At 55.4% G+C, this 14456-nt stretch overlaps 1 protein-coding gene, 1 long non-coding RNA gene and 3 other non-coding genes across 5 annotated transcripts in view; 4 read left to right on the top strand and 1 right to left on the bottom strand.

Moving 5' to 3' along the window:
* Positions 1-457: 457 nt before the first annotated feature.
* On the top strand, positions 458-2926 carry LOC109245824 (uncharacterized). The gene is made up of 6 exons (XR_002071097.2): positions 458-507; positions 716-809; positions 965-1068; positions 1455-1516; positions 2233-2335; positions 2572-2926. It is a non-coding gene; the product is annotated as an uncharacterized LOC109245824 (long non-coding RNA).
* LOC128774358 (small nucleolar RNA SNORD49) lies at positions 890-960 on the top strand. Its single transcript, XR_008418936.1, has one exon. It is a non-coding gene; the product is annotated as a small nucleolar RNA SNORD49 (small nucleolar RNA).
* LOC128774357 (small nucleolar RNA SNORD49) lies at positions 1304-1374 on the top strand. The gene has a single exon (XR_008418935.1). It is a non-coding gene; the product is annotated as a small nucleolar RNA SNORD49 (small nucleolar RNA).
* LOC128774376 (small nucleolar RNA SNORD65) lies at positions 2428-2501 on the top strand. The gene has a single exon (XR_008418954.1). It is a non-coding gene; the product is annotated as a small nucleolar RNA SNORD65 (small nucleolar RNA).
* Positions 2743-14456, bottom strand: part of LRRC75A (leucine rich repeat containing 75A) — a 45705-nt gene continuing 33991 nt past the window's right edge. The window contains exons 3-4 of the mRNA XM_019413368.2: positions 7775-7890; positions 2743-5012 (exon numbers count right to left, since the gene is read on the bottom strand). Of these exons, the coding sequence (XP_019268913.1) occupies positions 4472-5012; positions 7775-7890 (657 nt within the window). The 3' untranslated portion in view covers positions 2743-4471. The remainder of the gene's footprint in view (positions 5013-7774; positions 7891-14456) is intronic.

Here is a 14456-nt window from a genome sequence, read left to right on the forward strand (position 1 = left end):
TCCGTGGATGTTTTGAAATAGCTGCGGGAAGAGAGCAAACTGGCAGCGCTTCTTAGAATCAGAAGTACTACTATTTGTGAATGCTTGCTGTTTCAGGTGTGATATCTCATGTGATCCTCAGAGTAACCTCTGCGGTGCCGGTATCTTCATGACCAGAGGAGCAACAGAAGCTCACGGTGGCTGAGTGATTTGCACAAAACCACGCAGCTAACAAGCGGCTGGGGCACCAACGCCTCGTTGCTACCGCGCTTCAGCCCCGACGCATGCGCCCTGGAGCACTCCTGGCGCCGCGAGTCACATTATCCGGGGCCATGGAAGAGACCATGGGCTCTAAAGGAGGGGGGGTGGCCTGGGGTGGTGGGGCGGAGTCTGCACCGTTAAATGGGCTGGAAGTTCCCGTGAGTCTTTGCCAGCATTACCCTCCCTCTTGTGCAGAATGGAATATTCCGACTCCTTTAAGGCAAGGCACGCAGCGAAAGCGACCTTTCCCTTGGAGTCGCTATGGAGGTAAGCGGGTTTTGTAGTTTAGCATAGTAGCTGGCGGCAAAGGCAAATGAGCTAGAAGCTTCCTAGTTTCTGCAAAGAAGGTTTCGGGAGGCTTATGTGGGGAGTGGAGGGCGGCTCGGGCTTCGTGGCGGGCGCGTCGGTTGGGGGAGAGTCGCGCAGGGCCGCGGGGGACCGAGGCTCAAGGGCCGCGTGCCTGTTTATCCCGTAGGGCTGCTGCAGTCCCAGGAACCTGAGGTCCCCGAAGGCCGGGCCCCCCGCTCCCCGGACCCGCCGTGGGGAGCGCGCCAACCCCGGAGAAGTGGGTAAGCGTGGGTCGGCCTGCACGTGAGCGCGCTTCGCGGGTGAGGTTGGTAATGGGGGCCACGAGGAGAACTTGGCCGACTGTCCCGATGATAATGAGATTAGGAAGTGCCGGCAGAATCGACAATTGACGGTTTTTATGCTTGTCTGATCGCAGTCGCTGAAACCTCGACAGGGTGATTGAACATCACCGCCAGAACTTGGCCCTTAAAACATGCGTCGCTCTCCATGTTCCAGCCGGGAGCAGGATCTCTCCTTAAGGTAGGACCTAGTCCGGGCGGGGTTGGATCTATAATTTGGAACGTTTTGGTTGCTCAAATGCAGTGGAATTGGCTGATAGTTTACAGTTGTAAAGTTTCTGCACTGGACACCGCACCATCACAATGTGTTGCTGAGAACAGCCAACGGCCTGGTTGTTTGTGGAGCCAATTACGGCTTGTTTCCAGGTGGTGTCCGGGTTTCTGGAGTGGTACTGGGGAGTGGGGAGGTGCTTGACTGCTCTGATGAAATCACTTATAGGAAGTGCCGTCAGAAGCGACAACTGACGATAACAGTTCCTGGCTGACTGCAGTCAAGTCCTCCCCAGCTGCCGGTGTCCTGGCGGATCTTGGTTTGAGCAGTGACCTTTATTTTCTGTATTCACCCAGGTTGCCAGTTAGCGTGCGATCGTAGCAGCTGAGGATTCGAGCGATGAGTGGCCTGCCTTGAGGTGAGTTTTGATCTCTGGAGAAGTTTAGTGGTTGAGTGAGCCTTCCTGTTACATTAGGTGAAGTTCCCGTTAGATAGTGGGAATTTTATCTGGTTAACCTAATCTCTTGTATCAGTGTAGCCCTTGACCTTTATTGGCAACATCTCTGAGATCCTGATTATGGTTCATAGTGGTCGTGGAGCTGAGTGCAGAGGAAACCCAGGAGTTTCCTTTTTATCTCACTGCTGTATAATCCTGAGCAAATCGCCTATTTGCTGAGATTGTTTTCCTCGTCCTTTAAAATGGCAGCTTTAGGTTTGGGATCTTTAAAATGATGTGACTAGGGGCACCTGGGTGGCTTAGTCATTTAAACACCTGACTTGGCCTCAGGTCATGATCTCGCGGTTCATGAGTTCCAGCCCTGCATTGGGCTCTGTGCTGACAGGTCAGAACCTAGAGCCTGCTTCAGATTCTGTCTCCCTCTTTCTGCCCCTCCCCTGCCCGTGCTTGCTCTCTATCTTTAAAACTAAGTATTTTTAAAAACTGATGTGACTTAAGTGGAGGTTACGATATCCAAAGAAGCCACTTAACACTTCTAGACTTCTGTGGTTTAATTTACAAAAAAGCATCTCCAGGATGTTTCCAAGAACTTCTATTACGATGAACTTGGGAGCCGTAGTTGAGGCTATCCTGATAAGACCTACCTGTTTTGTCTTTGGTATCTGCTGCCTGTCTAGGGGTGCCTGAATTGCCCCAGGTTTTGAGTGCTGGGTTGTCGAAAATCAGCGATCAGCAGTGTGGAGTTGAAGCCGGTGGTGCCACAGCTCAGCCCAAGTAGAGGTAAGCTTTTGTCTGGACAAGGGCCCCCTCCCCCTCCGTGGTAGAATGAATAAGCTAATTTTGTGTAAACTGATACGCAGAAAAAGGATATCAAATGATGAAATCGCCTAAAAATAGCTGGAATTACCGGCAGATTGTGTAGTGTTGAACCTGTGGTTTTCTGAAGATATCTGTGTATGCTATGGATAACCGTTGGTCGGAGTAGAGCGTGAGACTGATACTTAGTGTCTTTGCAGGCTATCTTCCCAGAGAACGGTCAGCCATGCGAGGACCAGTGACCACCATCAGCTTGGACTGAAAACCTAGACTTCAGTAGTTGGTGTGGAAACAGTACTTACCTGAGGCTGAGATTCAGAGCCCGTTCCGTTACCAGCAGTAGAACCAACAAATGTGTTTTTCTAAGATAGGTCACTGTTGGTTTTCTAGTGTTACAAATATATTTCTAGTTCTCCCTTGCCCCAAAGAGCTTTCTGCACTTTTTAATTTTGTATGAATTCTGTTGGGTGAGGGTCTGAGTTCTTAAGCCTGAAGCTTATTTCTTCCTGAAATTAGCATTTCCATGCAATTACAATAAACCAGTACTGCAATAAAGGATGGTTTTTAGTATTGATTCTTAAAAATGTATTTGGAGAAAAGTTTGATTACTGCTGTTAGATATGAGCAGTCCAGGTATTGGCATTTGTCAACATCTGTATGGTCCGGCCTAAGCTGTTCTCCTGTAACAACTTCAGACTTTAAGGGTGAAAGTTCCAAAGCATTTAAGGCATCCACACCTTTGATTCCAGTCTGTTCCCCTTGGGCCACGTCCTTTTGCATAGCCTCCACCTCCTGAAACTATGCTTAGTCCAACCTTTGAGCAGTGGCAGGCAAGGTGCCATAGTCTGGTTCTTGACCTAGCCCCCATCTTGCTGCCTTCCTGAGTTGGGATCTTGCCTGTCACCGAGGCCGGAGGCCTGTCAGGCCGTGCTTCCCAGCTGTCTGCCATTTGCCTGAGCAGTCTGGTCACCATCTATGGGCTTTTTTTCAGCTTAAAAGGGCTGTTTTCCAATCTCCCTGGACTTGAAGTCTATGCCTTGGGTCTAGGCTTATTGTGCCTAGAAGGCTTGTAGGCCTTGAGTAAGAAGAGAGGGTGAAAAAAAACCTTTGCTTCCTCCCCTTGGGAACCTCTACTTTTGGGAGGCAGTAGATCGGCCAAGAGTTTGAAGTTTAATCTCATGGTCTTGGGTTTTTTTAAGGAGCCCTCCGTAGGAGGTTTTGGGCGTGTGCTCCATATCACGAATTACTTCGGGGACTTTGAAAAATTCTGAGAAAGACCCTTAAGATCCTTTTAAAGGGGCAGTACTCTGGCTTGCACACTAGCAACACTGAACCCTAGTGAAGGGCTGGTAGACTTTGGCTTGGGGCAGGGGTTATGGTGTAGGGTTTCTGGGTGGGCCTCTATGCATGCCGGTATTTGTAGGCATTCTGAGATGCTCTTTTGAAGGGTGTGGGATGGCTGGGCCTGGGGTGGGGCCCTGGAATCCCAGGTGGAGGTGCGGGCTTCAGAAATGGAGGCGGAGACTGGGAGTGGTTCTTCAGAGCCCCCAGGGCTTTACAGGGAGGAGGTAGAACCTACTTGAGTCAGGATGGAGACTAGGCTCTTGGAGTCTCTGGGCAGCCAGTGCCCCAACCCCCCACCTTCAGCCAGGTAGGAGGGTAAAGATTCCAACCTGCCTTGAGCGGGGGCACATATCTGGGCTATCAGGGTAGCATCTGGCTGGAGTTTGCTTCCCAGAATAGGAAAAACATTCTCTATCAGGAAATGGGAAGTTAGATGTAGGGCCAGAACCGCACTCCGTTCCTGGGGGTGAGTTCTTACATTAGGTCAAGCTTTCCGCATCTCCAAACAGACTGCTCCCACAAATCTGCCTCTCGAGCCAAGGATGATTTCTCAGGAGCAGAGGAGATTAGCAAGGGGGCAGTGGAGACCAAAGAAAAGTGTTAACCCCCTTTCCAGATGCTACAGTCTGGCTCCCGTGGCTGGGGCTGCCCTGGCCAATTTTGGGGGACAGCCTGAGGCCCCTAGTGGGGCCCCCTAGCCTGCCTCAGTCATCTTACTCCACCAGGGTTCCCTGGGGAGGCCCCCCTGCGTCTGTGTCATGTCTGAACTCTGCCTATGTTCTCCCTGCCCTCATGGTCTTCGGCAGGATCCTGAGGGCCGCCTCCAGGGTCCTCCTGGCCCACTGGCCCATCCCGGGCCTCCTCCCCACTGCCTGGGCCCTCGCCCAGCTCCAGGATGGTGGGTAGGTGGCCCTGCTTCGGGGATCGCTTGCGCAAGCTGAGCAGGAAGGGCTGGGGCAACGAGAAGATGTCCACGTTGTTGCCCAGGTCGATCCACGTGACGTTGGGGAACTTGCTGGGGTCCTTGAGGGTGTCGGTGAGGTCACGCAGCAGGGCCCGCGTCAGCCGGTTGCCGTTGAGGGCCAGCGTGGCGAGGCGGGGCAGGGCGCTGAGCGCCGGCAGCAGCTGCCGGACCATGTCGTCCGTGAGGCCGGTGAAGCCCAGCTCCACGCTGTCCACCTGTTCCCCGCAGCGCTGCAGGTAGCTGGTCACCCGCTCCAGGTCCCGCGAGGTCAGCGGGATGCCCGACAGGTCCACCGTGTTGTCCGGGGGGCTCCCAGCCAGGACAGCCTTGAGGCTGAAGAGGAGAAGGCACAAGCGACGTTCAAGCAGGGGGCCTTTTCCCGGGGGCAGCAGTGGCCGCCACCACGGGGCCACCTTCTCTGCAATGCCAGGGATGGGAGAGACGAGGCCCTCTGGTCCCCGTGGTACTACCTCACATCTCAGCCTGGCTGGGCCCGGCTGTCCAGAGCTTGAGGGGCCACAAGGGAAAGAAAGGCCCAGATGTTTCTGCAGTGACTAAGGGTACGTTCTGGGCACCCATAGTGCCTGCCTTTGCATCCTCACTCTTTTTTTCTTCCTACGCGTGTGACCTTTAGTCACGTGACCTCTAACCCTGTGCCTCCGTTTCACCTGAACAGGTGGAGCTAATCGCGTACCACAGAGTTGTTCACGAAATAAGGTCATAGGCACAAAGCATTTAGGACAATGCCTTGTCCATGTGAGTTATGAAGAAGTATTTGCTGCTCCAGGGCTCCAACCGTGGGCAGGAGAGGAAGGTGGAGGGGGCTCGGCCTGTTTCAAGAGCATATGTTAATAGCAGCAGCCCAAAGATGGCGGCTTGGACAGAAGTCTCTATTCTTGGGATCTGAAGCCGGAAGGCTCCTAGCAGCTGGGTGATCGTGGCCAGTCAAATGGCGACAGTAACATCCCCTACCTCATTCAATCCTTCAGCAAGTGTTTGTTAAGCTCCCACTACATGCCAGGCACTGTCCTAGGCACTGGGGTCACAGTAGTGGACGAGATGGACAAGATCCCTGTTTTCACTCTACTGCGGGGGGAGGGTGGGGGTAGGGTGAGACAGACAATAAACGAGATTGAAGTGAGAGGAGCCTGGACCCATCTGCTCAAGGAAGCCTTCTCTGAGGACTTAATTTGAGCTGACATTGAAAGAAGTGGGCCATCAGAAGAGTCTGGTAAAAGTTCCAGCAGAGTAGGTACATGCAAAGGCCCTGAGGCTGGGAAGAGTTGGTGTCTGTGAGCCAGCAGGAAGGCCGCCTTGTTTGCGGTGAGGGGAAGTGAGAGGTGAGAGGCCACAGAGGAGCGGAGGGCCCATCATGGAGGGCCCTGTTTAGACTCAAGTGTGATGGGAAGCTGCCTGAGGGGAGCGAAGCTGTTGAAATGAAGAATGGGCTGAGCACACGTGTGTGTTGGGGAGACAGGAGAGGAGGCGCCTGGATTCCAGCAGAGCTCGCATTTCTAGCTTTTCAATCCCAAAGATCTAGCTCACAGACTCCACCTGGCATTCCAAATTCCACGGGTCTTCCTGTCCTGCTCTGTCCCCCTGACCTCAGCCCAGTTGAGGGCTTGCTTCGTGAGAGCCTCACACTGTTCCTCCAGGATCCGGCTCCTCTCCTGGCTTTGGAGTGGGGGAGTCCAGAAGGGAAAGAGGAACCAGAGTTCTTGTGGGTGAGGGAGGGCAGTCCTGCCCCTACCCAGTCTAGGGGAAGGACACAAGCCACTCTGCCCCGGGGTCATTTACAAGGAAGGCAGGGGCGCTCTCTCCAGAAAGCCTTCCTTCCAGGCTCCCCTTTACTTGGCTTCCTATGGTGCTACCTGTCTCGGTCCACACGTTCTGTGTCCCAGCTGCCCCGAACCCCCCAATCTTTAGAAGGTCCAAAACCCCTTGAGGGTTCCCATTACTGTGTGGGCCAGGGGCACGGCTGGGGTCTGGATCTCCCTAGGAGCCAACCAGGAGAACCGGGGGGGATCCAGTGGGAGTGCCCATGATGAGGGAGCTTGGGGCAAGTTGAGGGCAAAATACAGGCTGGCACACCGCCCCCCCACCCCTGCAGGTGGCATCTACATGATATTCCTCGGACACTCCTGGCTACCCAAGAACAAAGGAAAGGGGGTTTAAGTGCTCGCCATGGTGATGTGGGGAAACTAAGGCAAATGAAAAATTACTCCCTTACTGCCTACAGCCCATTGACAAGTCCTTGGCACAGGCAGAGTGACCGTCCTCTGGGAGCTCAGCTGCCTCCATGATGACACTTTGCTAGGGGCAAAAGAGAACCTTAGCTTAACTTGTCCCAACCTCGAGGATCCTGTAAGTCTACTTCCTTTATCTCAACTCCCCCAAGATACATGCTGGCCATCATACTCCAAGCTTATGGCCCCTGATACACATCTAAAGGGTCTCGTGGCTGAGGTTTTATTAAACGGTAATAAATGGCCTTTCCCTAGCAACAGCTAGCCCTTCAAGGTGCTGGAAACCTTGCTTCCAAAATTCCTTAGAGACTTGCTCTATCCCCGACCCCCTCCCAACCTGAGGTATATAATGAGTTACCCCTCACGACCCCAATGCAGCTCTTCCTGCCCGTGGGTCCTGTCCCCGTGCTTTAATAAAATCACCTTTTTTTGCACCAAAGACGTCTTCAAGAATTCTTTGTTGGCCGTCTGCTCCGGACCACCCCACCATCACCACAAAACCTCATCACCCATATTCCGCACACCAGGAATTAGAAACTCCTCCCGTCGGCCTCCCCACCCACCCCTTCTGAATGGGCCCACACTCGCCAGCTCCCCATCCACAGACAGGGGTCCCGCCTGCAGCTCCCCTCATGGCTCTCGCCCTTGTGGAATGCCCTCCTTCAGTCTCCCCTCCTTCGGGCACCTTCCAAGACCAGCCCTCTGGTCTCAGCTCCTCCCTTCACCCCCCCAGGGAGGGAGTGTGGTGTAACACCCGGCCTGGCATGGGTTCACTTTGGGCTACTCTGGAGGGGGAGGGGAGGCTGGGCAGGGGGCAGGGCAGCTCCACCTCAGGTGACCGTGACTCACCAGGCCTGTGGCTTCCTCTTCACCAGCCCCCGGTGCCGCCTCCACTGCGAGTGGGGGCTGAGGTGGTAAGTCAGCTGCCTGCACAGCTTCTCCGTGGCGCCCAGCGCGTCGCCTTCCTGCAGAGACGACCACAGGCAGGGGGTCCCTGAGGGGCAGGAACAGGCAGAGGGGCCCAGGCCCTCACCTCCAGCTTCCCGTCTCCACTGGAAGAGCACGACGCCCCCAGGCTGCTCACAGAGGCCTGTCCTGCCGGCTCACGGTGGGACCCCCTTAGTAGAGGGCAATGGCTGCCAACGGATCTGCCTCATGTTCTCGTTTCTGTGAATTCGTTGCTATCGTAGCAAAATCGAGATTTATAGAGACCTCTGAATTCCAGACAATCTGACTGTTGACCAGAGCTGAGTGCTGGCTGACCCCCTAGCCAGTATTCACCCTGGTCTCTGCCTCTCCCCAATGTCCAGGGCCTTTCTGCTCACTCATTTGCTCAAAAAATATTGACCGAGCACCCCCTCTAGGTGACAGGCACTTGTCCTAGGAGCCGGGGATGCAGCCGTGAACAGATGGTCCCGCACTGGTCTTTCACATAGTAAAGACGAAAGGGAAATACTTTCGTGGTGCCTCCAGGGGAAAAATGTCAAAAGTGGGAAAATAAAAGAATGAGGAGGCCAAGTCTTTTCCCAGCCCACTTCATTCATCTACTCTAATCGATCTGGACAATCCGCATTTTTTTTTTCTTTTTTTTTTGATAAGTAAGCTCTACACCCAACGTGGGGCTTGAACTCACAACCTCGAGAAGAAGCGTCGCATGTTCTACGGACTGAGCCAGGCACTGCAGTCCCGTCCTGTCAGCAGTTTGGAGTTTGAAATAACTGTCTTGAATTGTGTCCCAACCAAAGTTCTTAAATCTGGGTCCTAATCGCAGGTACCTCAGAATGTGGCTGTATGTGCAGAGTAATTAAGGTAAAATGCGGTCATTGGGGGTGGGCCCTAAGCCAGTATGACCGGTGTCCTCATGAAAAGAGATTGGGACACAGACATGCACAGAGGAAAAGACCATGTGAGGACACAGGGAGAAGATGGCCATCTCTAGGCCAAGGGGAGGACTCAAGAGATCAACCTTGCCAACATCTTGACCTTGGACTTCCAGCTATCAGAGCTATGAGAAAATAAATCTCTGCCGTTTAAGTGGTATTTTGTTATGGAGGGCCTAGTGAACTTACACTGGGTTCCAGGGGGCATCAGAGAGATGCCAGAGACACGCCAGCTCTGTCCCAAGGGACGTCAACCCCACAGACGGTCACCAAGCCCTGGGGGAGGGAGGGCCAAGAGGGAGGGCTCTTGCCAGGTGGCCCAGTGCTAAAAGCTGAGAGCCAGCAAGTGCTGGGGCTCAGATGCAAACCCACGTGCAGAGAGCAACATGTGGGTGGTGAGGTTCAACCATGAACCTGTGACCAGGGCTCAGCAGAGTGCCCGGCGCTCAGTAAAGGCCAACTTGATGGCCTGTGACCATCGTCACTCTAACGGAGAAGCAGCGTATTGAGTCGTTAAGAGCACAGACTCAGAGCCAAAACCAGTGGATCTTCCCCCTCGTTTTGGTACCTCCTCTGTGACCTCAGGAAGTCGCTCGGCTGTGAAGGGATAACAAACTAGAGTCGCGGGGCACTTTGTGAGGATGAAAACAGTTACAACTTGTAGAGTGCTCTGACTGTAGCTCAGCACGCAACTCTCCAGGAAAGCCCACTGGGTAAATACCGTGCTGTCCTGAGCGGGTAAAGAAGGAGGACTTCCACCCAAGGCTCAGATTCGAGTTTGGCTTTTAAGGGCTGATATGGGTTTGTGATTTTTGCATGGAGAGAGGAAACGAGGCATCTCTGAGTGAGGAGGAAATGGGTGCAAAGGTTTAGGTGTTGGGTGTATTACGGGGGCAGGAGTAGGTGACAACCTGGGGTCCTGTCACTTGTCGCCACCTCCACGGCTACCACTTGGTCCAAGCCACTACCATCTGTCACATGGATTACTGCACACGGACGTTATGCTAGGACTTTACGGAATCCCCACAACACCCCAGAGCAGAAACACTTTCATTATCCCCATTTTGAAGAGGAAGAAACTGGGGCGCCTGGGTGGCTCAGTCGGTTGAGCGTCTGACTTCGGCTCGGGTCGTGATCTCGCAGTTCACGGATTCGAGCCCCGCGTCGGGCTCTGTGCTGGCAGCTGGGAGCCTGGAGTCTGGAGCCTGCTTTGGATTCTGTGTCTTCCTCTCTCTTTGCCTCTCCCCCACTCGCACCCTGTCTCTCTCTCTCTCTCTCTCTCAAAAAATATATATAATTAATTAATTAAAGAGGAAGAAACTGAGGCCTACAGAGCAGGGCTGGGGCTGATGGGAAGGCAAGAGAAGACCTTGAGGGCGGGAGACGAGAGAGCGAAGAGGCAGGAAAAGGGGGTGTTGGGTGTCCAAAGAGGCGAGGCGTCCGAATGGGGATCCAGGAGACACAGGCTCGAGAGTGAATGCAGTCGGTTTAGACAGCACCTCTGGTCTCTGGTTCTCCAAGAACCTCACTTCCTACGGCCCATGCCTTCTGATAAACAAATGTCACCTGTCACTTCAGGCGATTACACGTGCAAACCCCTGGACTGCACGTTCTGATTCCTAGACTCAGTCTCTTGCTGAACCTCGTCATATGGGTGTGTCGGGAAGGGCTGAAAGTGACGGGGGCCGCCACGCTTGCCTGACCTGGCACGGGGCGGAGAGGGTGTGGGCTGGGAGGCGATGAGGACGGGTCCGGGCTGTGGGCTGGGGAGCTGGGTGGAAGGCAAGGGGCTCCCGGGGAGAAGGGACAGAAAGGCAGGGCGGGGTTAGCGTCCAGCTCATTTGAAGCCACGTGAAGGATCTCCTGGAAGATGCTCCTGGAATTACGAGGCTGGGGCTCGAGGCACATTCATCACATTCATCAGCCTCTGATGACACCCTCCCCCTCGGCCCCCCGGCCATGGAATGAGCTAAGGGGGAGGACACACTGGACACAAAGGGATGGAGAAGGCACAGTGTAGCCCTGAGCTCCAAGGAAAAGGGAAGAGTCTGCGGGACTCCAGTGAGGAGGCCTCGGCCAGAAGAGGCTCAGGGAGGGGCGCCTGGGTGGCTCAGTCGGTTAAGTGTCCAACTTCGGCTCAGGTCATGATCTCGTGGTTCGTGAGTTCGAGCCCCACATCGGGCTCTGTGCTGACAGTTCAGAGCCCAGGGCCTGCTTCAGATTCTGTGTCTCCCTCTCTCTCTGCCTCTCCCTCACTCGTGCTGTCTCTCTCTCTCTCTCAAATATAAATAAAAATAATAAAAGTAAAAAATAAAAATCCCTGCTGCCTGTGGCCAACCCCAGCATGGGTCTGCAGCTTGCGTGCGGGGCTTGTTTCAAAGCTCCGCAGGTGATTCCCCCTGTGTCGCCAAGGTGGAGAAGCACCAGTTCTAACGCTTCAAAGACAAGACGGACCAAGTGCGTGAGACTGGGTGGTCCGCCCGGCTTCACTCCTGGGACCACTCCGGGGAAAGACCATCGCCACCCTCCCACGGCACCTGCACCAAAGCTGAGAACCGAGCTCCTCAGCTTGGGCTCCTCCTCCAACCACTTCCCAGGGTTGCCAAAGTCCGGGGTCATCCTCTGAGCGGCTGGGCCTTGGAAGGAAGAAACAAAGAGAGGAAAAGGCGGCAAAGCAGCCGCCGCAGTGCGCAGACACGGCCACAAGGGGGCAGCCGCGTGCAAGGCGCGGCAACGCGTGGACCGTGCGCGGCCGCTCCCCCACCTGGGAGACTGAGCAAGCCCGATTCCTCACCAAGGACAATGGATACGGTCACCTCACCGCTGATCGGAGACTCAGCGCGAGCTAGTGTCCTTCCAGAAGTGAGAGCTCCCCTCCACTATGTAGTTTGTCTGGACTACATACACAACAACCAACATTTGCTGCGCATCTACTGGTCGGCGTCGCCCCTGCATTGTATGCACGACCTCGTCACAATGCAGTTAACTCGCAACCATCCCCTGAAACGGGCGCTATTATCCCCACTTTACAGACGAGAACTGAGGCTTACGGAAGTGGAATAGACTGGCCAGCCCCACAGCTTGTAAGATGGAATGGGGACTCCAAGTTCGCCTCTGAGGCTGGCATCCTTCCCGACCTGCCATCCCGCGCTGCGCTCTGCGCTGCCCTCCCGGGGATACGCCTTTTGCTTTCGGTGGGTTCAAGGTGTTTCTCTCACTTGCACCCACAAAAGCCGCCTTAAGCAAGCCCATCTAATTTTCCCCCAGCTCCGTCCATTTTCGAAGGCCCCTCCCGGCCTCCCTCCTGCGGAGAACAGGACAAAGCAAGGGCTGGCCCCGAGTTGGAGAAGTCAGGAGAGGGTGGGGAAGGGAGAGGACGCAAGGAGAGGGAGGTGGCAAAGGAGGAGGAGGAAGTGCCGTTTCTGCGTGGTTTCCAGAAACAGCCCCCTCTCGGTACAGAGCAACCACGCGCCCCTTGTGCAACCTCGACCGAGGAGTTTGAACACCGGCGCCGCAAAGGAACGGGGTCCGCGCGCCCTGCGCCCAGCAATGCGCTCTCTGCAGGGCCCGCTCTGCTCGTCAAAGTGGTGAGGCCCAGCAGCCCCTTTGTGCAACCCCATCCCGGGCCGCTGCTGATTGGCCCAGAAGCGGGCACTAGCAGACCGCAGCCAACCAGCCGTGTCCTGGGGACGGGACACACCCCCGTCTCCTCCCCGGGCTGGACGCCCCCCCCCCCCCTCCACCCACCTCGAGGAGTAAACCCGGAGCCCCTGGAATGGAGACGGAGGCCCGGGTGAGCTGAGAGGCGGGACGGAGAGATGTCTGCCCTGCACTATAGTTCTAGCCCCGCCTTCCAAGCGTGGCTGTCTTTGGGCCCCACAAGACAGCTGCATAAATTCTCTTCTTAGCTTGAGGCAGCGTGAGTGGGCTTCTGTTGCTTGCGACAGTCCTAACCCACGCCCGAGGCTCAAAGGCGGTTTGTGGAATCAATTCTGCAGCCCTTCCTCCCACCCATGGAAAAGGAAGAAGAAAGGAGAGGGACACGGTGCAAGCCAGGGGGGACCGGGCACTGCAGGGTGGGGTGCGGGTCCCGCAGTGCCTCTTCCGGCCTGACCATTGCCTCTGACCCGGGCCCTGGGGGAGAACCTGACGGACTCTCACTGGCTTGTCAGGAAAGATGCTTAAGGCCGACTGCAGTCCCCTCCAGGAGGGGGTCCCAGCAAACGGACACTGCCCCACCTCCCTACTGTCAGATGGTGACTCCCACCTGCCATCCTGGCTGCCCCAGGCACCTTTGTGTGCTCCCGCTGGCCCCAAACCAGCACAGCCCCCCACTACTACAGCCCCAAGGCTTCCCTCACTCATTCACAAATTCATTCATTCATCAGATATCGACTGTCCTCCCTACCGCTCGCTGGATGCTGCTCTAGATACCGAGTTCTCCTGGCTTTTCTCTTTACTCCCTTCCTGGAGTCCACTGTCTGCTCTTCTCGGTGCCTGGAAGGCTGAGCCTATAGACAGCATCACTGACCCTCTTGCCCCGGCTTCCAGTCGGGTTCAGCTAATGAGAGCGATTGGAGCGAGGTCAGAGGACAGGAGGAAAGGCCCTTCTCTTCTCATTCCCTTCTTGTTTCAGCCTGTGTGGTAGTCAGCCTCCAAGATGGCCCCCACCACCCATCCTGGCCTCCTGTAATAGCCCCCTTTCATAGTCTCCTTCCACACGGCATCAGGGCCGACCTGAGCGGTCCATAGAATGTGGCTAGGTCATAAGAGATATTGTGGTGTCTGCCTTGCTCTTTATCGGATCACCTGCTCAGCGATAAGCCAGCTGCCACCATGTGAGGAAGTTCAAGAGGTCCTATGGAGAGGCCCGTGTGGCAAGGAGCTGGGGGCTCCTGCCAACAGCCAAGGGATGTGCCATCCGGGAAGGGGGTCTGCCAATCTAGAACCACTGATACTCTCTGTCCCTGTCTCAAAATAAATAAATAAATAAACAGACAAACAAAAATACTGCATGGTTCTAGAAGCAGGGTTCTGGCTCCCATGTCACGGCTTGCACCCACGGCCCTTTCTGGTAACAGCTTCCCGCTGCTGCTCATCTTTGGGTGTCTCAACATCCCCTGTGGGCTTCCGTGTGGCCTGCTTCTCCCCGGGGCCCTGCCTGGCGCAAGAAGTAACGGCGCACGAGACAGATGCCATCTCTTGCCCGTTTGGAATCGACATTCTGGTGGGGAAGGCGGGCAGTAGGTTAGCTCACGCGTAAGCAAGCCAGAGAACTTCAGAGACCAGTGGGTGAAATAACGCAACACACAGCGCAAAGGCTGGCCGGGGCGACTCTGCGAGCTAGGCTGGTCAGAGGTGGCCCTGGAGAGGACACAGTCGGGCTGAGTCTGAACGGAGGAGAGGGCAGCCCAGCCAGAGAGGGCAGGTGTGGCCACAGGCCGCCGCAGGGTCCCTAAGGGTCAGGAAGGATCTGGATGCTCTGGGCACAGACAGGAGGGCCACGTGGCTGGAGCAGAATGAGCGGGGCGGACAGGGAAATAAATGACACAGGAGATGCAGGCAGGGGCAAATAAAGAGTTTGGTTTCAGCCTACAACGCGACGCCACCATGGAAGGTGTCTCAGGGAGGCGCACGTGTGATCCAGGGTA

The sequence above is a fragment of the Panthera pardus genome, unplaced genomic scaffold (genome assembly GCF_024362965.1).
Source record: "Panthera pardus isolate Hobbes unplaced genomic scaffold, ASM2436296v1 HiC_scaffold_3, whole genome shotgun sequence".
In the NCBI taxonomy this organism is placed as follows: Eukaryota; Metazoa; Chordata; class Mammalia; order Carnivora; family Felidae; genus Panthera; species Panthera pardus.